This window comes from Diadema setosum, chromosome 15, assembly GCF_964275005.1.
Source record: "Diadema setosum chromosome 15, eeDiaSeto1, whole genome shotgun sequence".
Taxonomy (NCBI): domain Eukaryota; kingdom Metazoa; phylum Echinodermata; class Echinoidea; order Diadematoida; family Diadematidae; genus Diadema; species Diadema setosum.
The window spans coordinates 1,221,225-1,234,051 of record NC_092699.1 but is presented as its reverse complement, the minus strand read 5'-3'; the positions used below and the strand labels follow the sequence as shown (position 1 = coordinate 1,234,051).

The window sequence follows — 12,827 nt, the reverse complement described above, 5'->3', positions numbered from 1 at the left end:
ATTCTATGCATTGTGTAGGCCTAGATAAACATCTTCACATGCATTTTACTTTCACAAATCTTGGCTCCTTGTGAAATTTGTTAAAGTTTCATGCACGCGTAAATTCTGATTTTACAGTATTTAATGCAGTGATAGAATCACACTCGCAAACAAACAAACAAACAAACAGACAGAGGATTGATTTCGTTCCAGTAAAAATCAAAAATTTTGCTGGAGGTCTCAGGATTGAAACAGATCTTCATTCTGACATCCAACAAACCATCCGGCCAGCGGCTGCCCCTGCTCTTGGAGAGAGATTTCCATCAGCAAAGTGGCCATGAGCGAGGCAAGATTGAAACAACAGCGCAGCGAGATTTTCACTTTGGGGATTGCTGATGACAGATCAATTCTTCCCTAATTCACTTTCCACAGAGAATACAAACTTAAAGGGATATATCACTTCTAATGAACATCTTTGTCATGAGATGCTATAAAGAGTCATTCTCTCATCATATTTCATTCTTACTTTCACATTTGTTTCTAAGGGAAATTTCTGTATTAAAAACATTTTACCTTGAGAGGAAATATTTTGTTTATGTGGCTTCTCAAATTATGTATGTGTGCAAAAGTGCAAGTTTGTGCTGACTAGAATGAAATCTATTTTTTCTTGTGGAGTTAAGAATGTGATGTACCGGGTACTTGTAAAAAAGAAAAAATCTACTTCTGTTTATTGTGGTTGGCCACATATATTTTTGCATTTAGTCTTACCTTAAATATGCTTCATCTCTTACATTTCATAATTTGCTGTTTGTGCTCGTGAAGATTATATTCTTCTCTGGAGTGATTCTCTATTGATATCATTGTGGTGAGAAGAACTGTGTTGCCAATGTGCCACAATGAAAAGCTACTTTGGCTTTAAACTTGACCACAGTTACTCTCTCAACAGACTGGGGCATATGATTTTCATTTTTTCAATTAGAAGCTGAAATTGACAAAGGCCTTCCAGCAATGATTACCCTGTGGTGTGGCTGAGTATACAGTTCTGAGAAATTAGATCAAGTAATAATGTGAATCAGTGATCATGATGGTTGGTTTACAATGTATATCAATGCCATGTTAATTGACTCACATTCTGTTGTCCTGACAGCTTTTATATTATGTTAGATTTCCTCAAAAATATTTGAAATATATAGATTGCTTTATTTTTCTCCCAATAGTTCATTTTGTCCAGTTGTGAAATATTCAACTCTTGAGTAATTTAGCAGTGATTGCTGCGACTTATTTTATTCATGAACCCAATCAAAACAGGAGCCACAGATTCTTCATAAACTAGTTATATCTTCTAGAGCGTATTTTGATACCCACGCTAAGATATCACCCTCACCTCTTCACAGATTGTTTTTGTTGTTGTTGTGTCATATAAACACCAATGAGCAATCAGCAGGCTAGGCTGTGGAAGCTTGGTGACTAGATAAGTGATATCCAAGATCCTGATGAAAAAGCAGTTGATGAGCAAAGTGCTGAATCCACGGACTGATGATATTTTCCACACCTCAGCTTCCATGCTTGACAGTATTCATTTTCAGCCCCAGAATGCCTTGGTATCAAACATACATGATAATTGAACTTTCATCTTGTCTTTTAGCGTATAGTCTTGCTTAAGGCACTTTCAGATTTGTTTTTTAAACTCATCATTTGTATTGTTCAATGAGCCATTTGACTTTTATTTAGTCTTAATTGAAGTTCAGAGCTTCATGAAATATTACAATGCAGAAAAAAATTAATGAATGTTATACTTCTTCTAAGGGTGTAGGTGATAGCACACACTTCTTTACTAGCTTGCAAAAGTAAGGTTATTGTATTGTGCAAAACTAAACATGATAGAACAAGATGAAATACTCAAATATGTAATGATATGGATAAGATCCATGAAAAGCAATGTTTATGATGACTATTGGATTATCACTAGCGTGAGCAAAAAGATTTCTCGAGCTTTATGTAAGACTGTAGTCGTTATAATTTAGCCTATTTGTTACTGTGGGTGAACAAGTTGCAAGGTTGAGTTGTTGCAGTATAGTTTCTCACTACCATCATCATGACAAACTATAAGAGCTATGATAAAAACCATCTGAAAAGTTATGTTTGGAATAATAGGGTCCCCGGTCACCAGTAAAGTCTTTATATTTAGAGTCTGCAGCTGGGTCCATGTGTCCCTTTAAGCACATCACAGTGTAGACTAGTGTGAACCAGTGGTGTCTGTTCTTCATAGCCGTCAGTCTTCAACATGTGTATTGGTTATTACCCTCAAGGTTTAAAAATAGCTGCATGCCTTGTGGAAGTATGTGTCACATTGGAGTCATTCAGCTGCTATGGCCTGGATTAATTAGGGATCGGCAGACCTCCATTTCCCGTTCGTTAGCCATGTACACACAAACAAGGAGAGGCCAGACACACTTCATTATAGGCCCTGATTACACATTCTCTTTACCTTATTCAATTTCTGATTGAAATTTGTCAGGGATGTGTAATGCTAGATAAATGTTGTTTTGTAACATTTCTGCAAGAAGGTGCTGGTGCAGTCACACTTTTTCCCTTTTAAAAATGAATTCTGTTCATACGAGATGTTAAAGCATTTCCTGATGAATAAGAACCTGAATTCCTTTGTTTTTCACTCAACTGTACACAGAGCTTAGACAGCATTTTATTTGAGGAAGGAAACAATCAGTCTTGGTACCTCTTGTTTGTGAGAGAAAAAAAAAATAGAGAAACTTTCCAAAATCATAATAGACTATTCCAACAACTGGTACAGATTATGTAGTTATCAATTTATGTGAGAGCTACAATGATTTTGTTGTTGTTGTTGTTGTTCTATGAATTCTGGAATAGCAGTGGCTTCTGTCAGTAGCACATGTCACAAAAGAGAAGACAGCAACAGCAGAGAAGCCATATGTGATGATATGCTATATGTCGAGTTAACAATCATACTACATATGTGACAGGCGGGAGACTTGGGATCTCATGTTCTGCTGAAAGGATTCAAGCTATGGAATGTGTCGGGATCTTATTCCTTGCTGCTTCTTACTGATTAGTGTGTGTCTCATGTTTGTCTGTGTGTCCTTGGGGTGCAGGGATGTAGCAGGCGATTTCTTTGAGATCCTTAGAGTAGCTGAAATCCCCTTTGAAGTATCCTTAGTGAAGGGCAAAATGTGTGCTTTTCAAACAGCCCCACCCCACCTTTCTGATCCCCCACCTGTCAACCCCACCCCCTTACCTCATCCCTTACCCCCATCCCTTACCCCCTCCCTCCAGACATTTATTTCCTCTCCCTCATTAGTGAGAGTTTGTGACCCAGTTCAGGATCTGAGAGGGGGTAATCCGTTAATTGGTCGTCTTTCCTTCCCTGTCTGTCACATCCAAGGACATTTTGGTCCAGAGTTTCTTCAGCACTGAAGAATTTTTTGGTACGTTGGTTGTGTATTTTCGAGATTATTCTAATTATAGTTTCTGTAGAGATCCTTTCCTGGATTAGTTTCTCCTTCATGGTTCCAAGCCACAAATTGTCCTGAATCATGCCCCAGATTATCTGTTTTCTCTTCTCTGTGCATTGAAGAGAGCTGATTGTAAACAAGATGATTGTTAACAGATGATCATGATGGAATTTATTGATAAAATGCAAGTACAGTGTACTTCTGCAAGGCCACTAAAACCATTTTTTTTTTTTTTGGGGGGGGGGGGGGTAAAATGATTATCCAATCCTGCAGGATATCAATATACTCATGAGTAGTTCACTTTTGAAGTTCTATGACTGCAGTCAGAATTGCTGATGATATCAATAAAGTAGTGAATGCTGAGATTACGAAACTGAAAATACCAAGAGGGTGATGGAGTTTATGATGTGTGAGATTATAATGCGGTTGCCAAGCACCAGTTATTGAACTTGTGACTTGTGAACTGAGATGACCCAGTTCCATGTAGCTAGACAGGAGTCTGCTCTTTTCTCCCTTTTCACACCGCACTGACAGGGATTGTGTGTGCAGTCACTTGAAGTGACCTGCTATTCCTTGTACTTGTTCTTCCATCATTAATCAAATAAATGTTGAGAAAATGTTAACCTTTGCACATTTGATATGAAAAAAAAATTAGGGAATTTAAGACATTAAAACTTCATAATTAGTGCAAGTTCCCAAGACTTGGCATATACAGTTGTAAGCTGTAAAACAAATGTTGATGATTAAATTCTGTAGCAATGTCTGTGCTCTCACACACAGATGAATACAAACTTAAAATGCAGAGAGTTTTAGAGATGAGGTACAGGTCAAGATACCATTAACAGATAATGATTGGGTGCAGGTGCATAATGCACTGAATGTTGTGTATGAATATTGTGATTCATATGTTAATTTCATTTATATTAGATTACATTATGAGTATAGCCTACCTGTACAGTGATGGTACTCGAAGACCCTGTTTACAGTGCGGGGCTGGGCCAAGCGGCGGACGAGCCGCGGCCAAGCCCGGCCTCAATTGCGGGGCCCTGAAATGAAGGCCGGGCTCGGCCGCTGCCGAGCCCGGCCTTTTCTCTCAAGCTGTAAACGGGGTCCAACACTCTTCGTATCTTATATGGTTATTGTTATGATTATGTACAGACTGTAGTTATGGTACTTTAATGCTTTCTTCTTTGTTTTTTTAATGTTACAGAAGGGGGGCAAGACTGGGTCCAAGCCCCCTCCTCCACTCTCCAAAGTGACGACCCAGGGGCCTGGTGCCCAACCTAGTGGGGGCCATATCATTCCAGCCACGGATATTAAGATTCTTGACAAGGAGCTGGGGAGGGGCGAGTTTGGCAAGGTGATGCAGGGACTCTGGTGTAACAGAGAAGGCCAACAGGTAAGATCTTGCCTCCTCATGTTTGTTTGTTTGTTTTTACATTGAAGTTGTTGCTTTTTGTCTGAAGACAAAGATGACCCCTTCGATTGACAAAAGATGAGCAATTTGGCTCTTTTGTGGCTTTAAAGACAAAATGACAGGACAGTGACTACGAATACCCCCATTCCACAGAGATTTTTTTTCTCATCAGTCACTCGTAGAAGCAAAGTTTGTTACCTTTGGCCACACACTGAAGTGTATCAGATGACAGTCTGATGAATCCGACTTGTGTCAGGTCAGTGTCAGACACGTCGGGCGGTGATCCAATGATGCAAAATGGTCTGATGAAGATCACACCCATACAGCAACATGTCTGACATTGACATAATATCAGAATTCATCAGAATGATATCGGAAGCATCAAACCCTGTTTCTTACTAGTGACCAATGAGAAAAATCTCTGTGGAATGGGGATATAACACACAAAAATTCCTCACCATTCCTATACACCTTATGGCTAAAGAGTCTTTTGGTAAAGATATTGGCGAGCTTGTCTTCAGTGGTTAGAATCAGATTTTCTCCTTTCCTCCAAGAATCTGTTGGTCTGTACAGTGTAGAAGATAAAAGGTCAAACTCCTTTGACCTATGGGTAACTTGGCTAAGATGTGGGTGTAGACGGATGTTGGTTCAACTCCAAATTTCGGGGAGGGCTGGGGTAAATATGATATTTCCTGCATACTTCATCCTCAGTCCATGTGAACTTGGAGCAGAACACTCAGTATTCTCAAGGAGATGAGAATGACATTTAAATCTCATAGAAGAAGAGAGACATGCATGGGTTGTTTTCACATTCTAGTCATTGACTTATTTCATGGGTGATACTGACATGGCTTTGTTTCATATTCTTTGAACACTGTAATGGCATCTGCCATGGCAACTAAAAAAAAAATCTTGCTACTGATTAGTTGTTAAGTAGGTGTTGCCGTGGCACTTACAACCATATTCCCATTATGCACACATCTTTGTTGTAATTTGAAACTTGATATGCTTGATTGACTGTTCTAACAACGGTTTTGAGAAATAAAAGAAAAGGATGTGTGTTCAAGTTAGATGTTTCATTCATACCACATGATGATGAACCAAAACTATAGTGTGTATTGGTCCTTAAAAATTTGAGAGTCATCTAGGTCCTGCAAGAAAGCAAAATCCTTCCATTTATATTGCATTTTTTTCCACTTTTCATGTTATATCTCTATATCCTTTTTCTTGAGTAACTTAGATTCTACCTCCAAACCCATTGATATCATAATTTCCTCCTAAATGGACTCTGTTTCCATCAATCTGCAAGGTTTTTCCACTGGCTTAAAGGGATTCACTGTGTCTTATTCAGGAAGCCTCCAGAAATGGCATCCTGAGGCCTGGAAGGGCGTGTGCAGGCAGTGGGATGAACAGGGAGGGGGAAACTAGGCAAAGACAGACAGGATGATTAAGGGCTACACAGAGCAAGAAAGGATTGGGGGTGGGGTTGGAATCAACATGGATTTGAGTAAAGCAGGAGATTTGGTTGGAAAGATGCCACAGGAGGGCTCCTAATAACATCATTAATGTTGGGCTGATCAGGATTGGACAAGAATTTGGACATCTCTTTTGAATAGTGGAGATCTATGTGTGTTTGTTGGTCTGTTGATAACTTACTTTTCTGTAGTAGAGTGGTTTTTTGTTCTTCATTTGATGATTTTCTGAAAAGACACAATCCAAAATGGCTGAAATGTATTAAAAAGATTTATCCAATGAAATTACATCTACTAAACAGGACCTTTACTAATCTCATTCAAATCTGAGGCAAGTACGTGACAGAAAATCCTAAATCCATTACCGAAAGCCGTACAGTTCTAAGCAAGCAAATGTTATCACCCTATAGTCCCTTCTTACCCCATATCTTACCTTCTCTCTTTCATATTCAATGACCTCAAATTTGAGCTTTCTTTAACCCTTTTATCCAATTCAAGAGATGGCTCGAGGATGGCTTACTTCTAAAGCTGCTTGGACACACTGATCTAGATATATCCTATTAATGTCTGAATGCCCAAATCTTCTACTTCTGGACAATTTGTTCTTGATTGAAAGTTGATTATATGGCAGTATTTTGGAAAACTAGATAACAAAATGAATATGTAGAATCCTCTGTGACCATTTCTATACATGTTTGAGAGAAAGACAGGGGGGGGGGGGGATTTAAGTGATACAGTAGCTTGTGATTGAGGTTTCATTATAAACCTTCATATAGAAAGTAAAGATTTTTCCTTAATTCGAAAATTTAAGTCAACCAAACTGTAGTATGAAAGGAACCATCTCCCTTGTGACAATGTTGAATAGTGCAATGAACTGTTTTCCTTTTACCTGCATTCTTTAAGATACCATGAAATATGTACTACATCAATTTCTTATTCATGAGTACTCTTGTGTATATTTTAATGTGGAAATCTTTGATTTGAACAACATTTCATTTGTACAAGTAAAGAAGACACACAAACAAACAAAAAGTTTAATGACTGATTCTGTCACATTATTTTTTTCCCATAGACCTTACTCACATTAGGTTTACCTAGGACTTAGTTCTGAATGAGTTCAGTGCAAAAGAAAGAAAAAAAAAGAGCAACCAGTGTCTCTTCATAGATGTGTAAAGCATTCTCCACCATTTAATTGGTGATACAGTATCAGTCACTGGGTGGTGAGGATGTAGGCTGTGCTCCTTGTTATTATTGTGGCTTCAAAGGAAAAGAAAAATGAAATGGAAACAGTGAGTTCAAGTTTGATGTTGTTGATGATAAGACAGGTGAATAAAAGCAGAATTGTATGTGTTCGTGTGTGTTCCTTTTTTTTCCCCTCCAGAGAAAGTTTATTGTGACAGGTTCAAGTTCAAGTAATCCACAATATAAGGGGAAAAAAGAATAAATTGCAGGCTGAGGTTAGGAAGGATTTTTGATGAGGTCAAAAAAGTTCTAAAAACAAATGGCCAAATGTTACCATGTATATATTCCAACAAAATTTGTGATATCTGGACATGTTACATAGTCCAATTTCAAGTTATAACTGTTAGGGGTTTTCTGTGTGTGTTTCCGTTTAATTTAATTTTGTTTTGAATATCATCAGATTTAGTTTGCTCATGTGTCTTTTTCATTGAAACATTGAAGACGATATACCTACAGTATATTAAATGTTTGAGGGTATTCACAAAGAGTGAGATTTTCTGAGCAAGAAATCGGATCAAAATACACCATGGGGGGGGGGGGGGGAAAGAAAACAGTGAAAGACTTGGAGATTGTACCTCGTCCTGAATTATTTGTCTAACCTCAATTTGCCAAATTTCTTCTTCTTTGAGAGGGCAGGGCCCTAACAGTCAAATTACCCAAAGAGTAAAAAGAAACAGGATTTCTTGTTTGAATACAGCAATTCAAGGTAGAATCGATCCTGGGAGCAATTATCTGGGGATGGGACTCTTTTCCAGTCGACACAAAAGACTGAAAACCTTAAAGCTTCTGATTTCCCATAATGATAGATAGTAAAGGATGCCTTCCTTTGATACAGATTCTCTCTTCTAGTTGACCTGGGGTCAGTGATTTGTTCAAGTATTTTCAGGCTGACCCCTTCCATTCTCTCTTTTCAATCGTTTGGAAAGTTGGTGTGGGTACATAGGGAGTGGAAGGGAGGAGTAAATCTTTCAAATCTATTCCATTGGCAGTGGTTCATGCCTGCATTCTGCAGAAGTTTTTTTTTTAATTGTCAGGACATCTATCAGTTTTAATAGGAGCAGAAAAAAATAAAAGGCTGTTTAAAGATTGACATGAAGACAGCAATTTAGATGTGATGTGTATAGATGTGATGTGTATACACTGTAAGTAGTGTTTCAAGAAAACTACATCAAAGACTGAAAAGAGACTATCATTGTTGTGATTCATACATCCAAGTGTAGGACTGTAAAGGCATACATACAATTTTCAGTGTTCAGAATTCTTCTGCTTTGTTTCACAAAAGAGTTTTTTCCTAATCTTCTCTCAGAAGAAATGAAATTAGGTATTTATATATAGTGTACATGTATCTCCGACAGTTGTCTACATTATATGGTACATGTAAATCATTCCATTATTGACTTATTACCAAAAAGAAAAAAAAAAGAAGAGAAAGAAGCAGAAAGCCAAGATCTGGAATATGAGAAGAACAGAGTGATCTTTGCTTCTGTATGGAAGAGCAAATTTGAGTCAACAAATACTGCAAGAAATATGTTTGGGATTCATACACAGAAGCCCAATCCTGGTGAAAGGATACAAAGGCTCTTTGTGTCCCCACACATGGACTTTTGTGTAGGGTTTGCAGCCCAGCTGGAATGCATTGAAATCCCTGGCATAAGACTGCACCTTTGCTCTAGTATTTCCCCCACATTGTGCGGTTTTTGTCAGTGAATCTCTAAAAGGCCTGATTCACAGCTCATATTTACCTTGGAGCCACAAAGAAAGAGTGGATTATGTGGCCAGAGTAGACCAGGGAGTTATGTTGAGGGAAGGTTGTTGGGATATAAGGAGGGAGAAGGCTGTCGCAGTCTGTCTCATTCTTCTCTTTTTGTTCATGTCTCACAGAAAGTGAAACATACTTTCAAACTTCACAGCTGATGGAAATTATCTATCTTATCATTCATACCCTAACAAAAAAGTCCTGTGGTACTCCCTGTGGTACTTGTCGGTACCACACAATGTACCACACACTTGTAATGTTACCACAGGAACTGTGTGGTACTGTACCACAGGATTGTAGGGTACTCCCTGTAGTACTTGTCAGTACCACACAATGTACCACATAAATAAATGTTACCACAGGAACTGTGTGGTACTGTTTTACAGGCTCATGTGGTACTCCCTGTGGTACTGGTTGGTACCACACAATGTACCACACAAATATATGTTAACACAGGAACTGTGTGGTACTGTGTCACAGGCTCGTGTGGTACTCTGGGATGTACCACAGGGCAGTACCACAGGACATTACCACAGGAAAGTACCACAGGACAGTACCACAGGACAGTACAACAAGACAGTATACACACAAATTGTCCTGTGGTATTTTGGGACGTATACCACACAACAGTACCACATGAATTGTCCTGTGGTATTTTGGGACATACCACAGGAGAGTACAACAGGAAAGTACCACAGGATAGTACCACAGGACAGTACCACACGACTTGTTCTGTGGTACTTTAGGACATATCACAGGACAGTACCACAGGGCAGTTCCACAGGACAGTACCACAGGACAGTACCACAGGATAGTACCACAGGACAGTACCTCACCACTTGTCCTGTGGTATTTTGGGACGTACCACAGGACAGTACCACAGGAAAGTACCACAGGATAGTACCACAGGACACTACCGGTACCACACGACTTGTCCTGTGGTATTTTGGGACGTACCACAGGACAGTCCCACAGGGCAGTACCACAGGACAGTACCACAGGAAAGTACCACAGGAAAGTACCACAGGAAAGTACCACAGGATAGTACCACAGTACAGTACCACACGACTTGTCCTGTGGTATTTTGGGACGTACCACAGGACAGTACCACAGGACAATACCACAGGGCAGTACCACAGGAGACTACCACAGGAAAGTACCACAGGACAGTACCACACGACTTGTCCTGTGGTATTTTGGGACGTACCACAGGACAGTACCACAGGGCAGTACCACAGGACAGTACCACAGGAAAGTACCACAGGATAGTACCACAGGACAGTACCACACGACTTGTCCTGTGGTATTTTGGGACGTACCACAGGGCAGTACCACAGGACAGTACCACAGGAAAGTACCACAGGACAGTACCACACGACTTGTCCTGTGGTATTTTGGGACGTACCACAGGACAGTACAACAGGACAATACCACAGGGCAGTACCACAGGACAGTACCACAGGAAAGTACCACAGGATAGTACCACCGGACAGTACCACACGACTTGTCCTGTGGTATTTTGGGACGTACAACAGGGCAGTACCACAGGACAGTACCACAGGATAGTACCACAGGACAGTACCACACGACTTGTCCTGTGGTATTTTGGGACATACCACAGGACAGTACCACAGGAATTGTCCTGTGGGAGTTTGGGACGTACCACAGGACAGTACCACAGGATAGTACCACAGGACAGTACCACACGACTTGTCCTGTGGTATTTTGGGACGTACCACAGGACAGTACCACAGGGCAGTACCACACAGCAGTACCACAGGACAGTACCACAGGAAAGTACCACAGGATAGTACCACAGGACAGTACCACATGACTTGTCCTGTAGTATTTTGGGACGTACCACAGGACAGTACCACACGAATTGTCCTGTGGAATTTTGGGATGTACCACAGGACAGTACGACAGAAATTCCTGTGGTAATTTTCGATGTATACCACAGGAGAGTACCACAGGAAATGTCCAAAATCCCACAGGAAAATCATAATATGGTGCTATTCCACACAGAAGTACCACACAGCAAATTAAATTTGTAAATACCACAGAAAAATGCTACAGGATATTTTTTTTTTCTTAACATTTTATACCAGAGGACTATCACATCAGGAGAATATCAAACAGCAGTACCACACAGGAGTACCACACAGGAAAATTGTAAGGCATAATCAACTGAAATCTATAACAAAAATACAAACAAAAGAGCACATATTAATATTCCTCAATTAATTGATAGATGACTTATGCTGTGAATTATAACAATTGATTTGCCATTACTTATCCTGTCCTATACTCCTACAGTATTACCTATTTAGTGAAAGTGCTGATGTAAAGCATGAGAAATTTCATAAGGACTTCTGTGGTACTCCTGTGGTACTCCTGTGGTACTCCTGTGGTACAAATTTTTACATAGCTCATGAATATTCATAAAAAGCACTCTAGATTTTAGAAAATACATATATGACTTAAAAAGTCAAAGTATTAATGATGGAACTTACTTTGAACTTTATAAAAGATTGCCTAATTATGTTATGTTATTCCCAATATTATAAATATCGTTATGAAAGTGTAATTTCATATCTTGATAATAAAGTATAATCGAGTTAGTAACCATGCCTTAATACTTTACGGATAGACGGCCATATATATGTGTACTGATACGGACGATGGCTACCTAGGAATAGAATATAACTATATAGATCTATTATAGAACTAGATTGGCACTTGGCCATTAGACTCTCGTATGAGGTTATGTGTTAGGAGTAGGACAGGTTATTAAGTAGGGCCATGTTTGTCCTGAAATCCATCACTCACCTATCACGAATATTCCTTGATATGTGGCTAAAATTCTCCCAGATTGTTTTTTTTTTTCGATCTATCCTGTGTGGTACTCTCCTGTGGTACCATGGAAATGCTGTGTGGTACTGCTCTGTGGTAATGCTGTGTGGTAATGATCGACCTGTGGTACTGTCCTGTGGTACTGTCCCAAGATACCACAGGACAGTTCCTGTGGTACTGTTCTGTGGTACTAGTCCTGTGGTACTGCCCTGTGGTACGTCCCAAAATACCACAGGAATTCCTGTGGTACTGCCCTGTGGTACGTCCCAAAATACCACAGGAATTCCTGTGGTACTGTTCTGTGGTACCGGTCCTGTGGTACTTTCCTGTGGTACTGCCCTGTGGTACGTCCCAAAATACCACAGGAATTCCTGTGGTACTGTCCTGTGGTATGTCCCAAAATACCACAGGACAATTCCTGTGGTACTGTCCTGTGGTACTTTCCTGTGGTACTGTCCTGTGGTACTGTCCTGTGGTACCGTCCTGTGGTAATTACCACAGGAGTACCACAGGACTTTTTCGTAAGGGTATCCAATCTTTAGGAATAAAATGTGTGATTTCAGGAAGGTCCTGCAAACTCAAGTGGTAAAACTATTCAGTCTGATAGTGTTGTCCACAAT

At 39.7% G+C, this 12,827-nt stretch overlaps 1 protein-coding gene across 1 annotated transcript in view; it reads left to right on the top strand.

Annotated features, from left to right (window-relative positions):
* LOC140239334 (uncharacterized) overlaps positions 1–12,827 on the top strand; it is a 165,676-nt gene that overhangs the window by 55,364 nt on the left and 97,485 nt on the right. Inside the window, exon 3 of the mRNA XM_072319213.1 lies at positions 4,678–4,866. Within this exon, the coding sequence (XP_072175314.1) occupies positions 4,678–4,866 (189 nt within the window). The remainder of the gene's footprint in view (positions 1–4,677; positions 4,867–12,827) is intronic.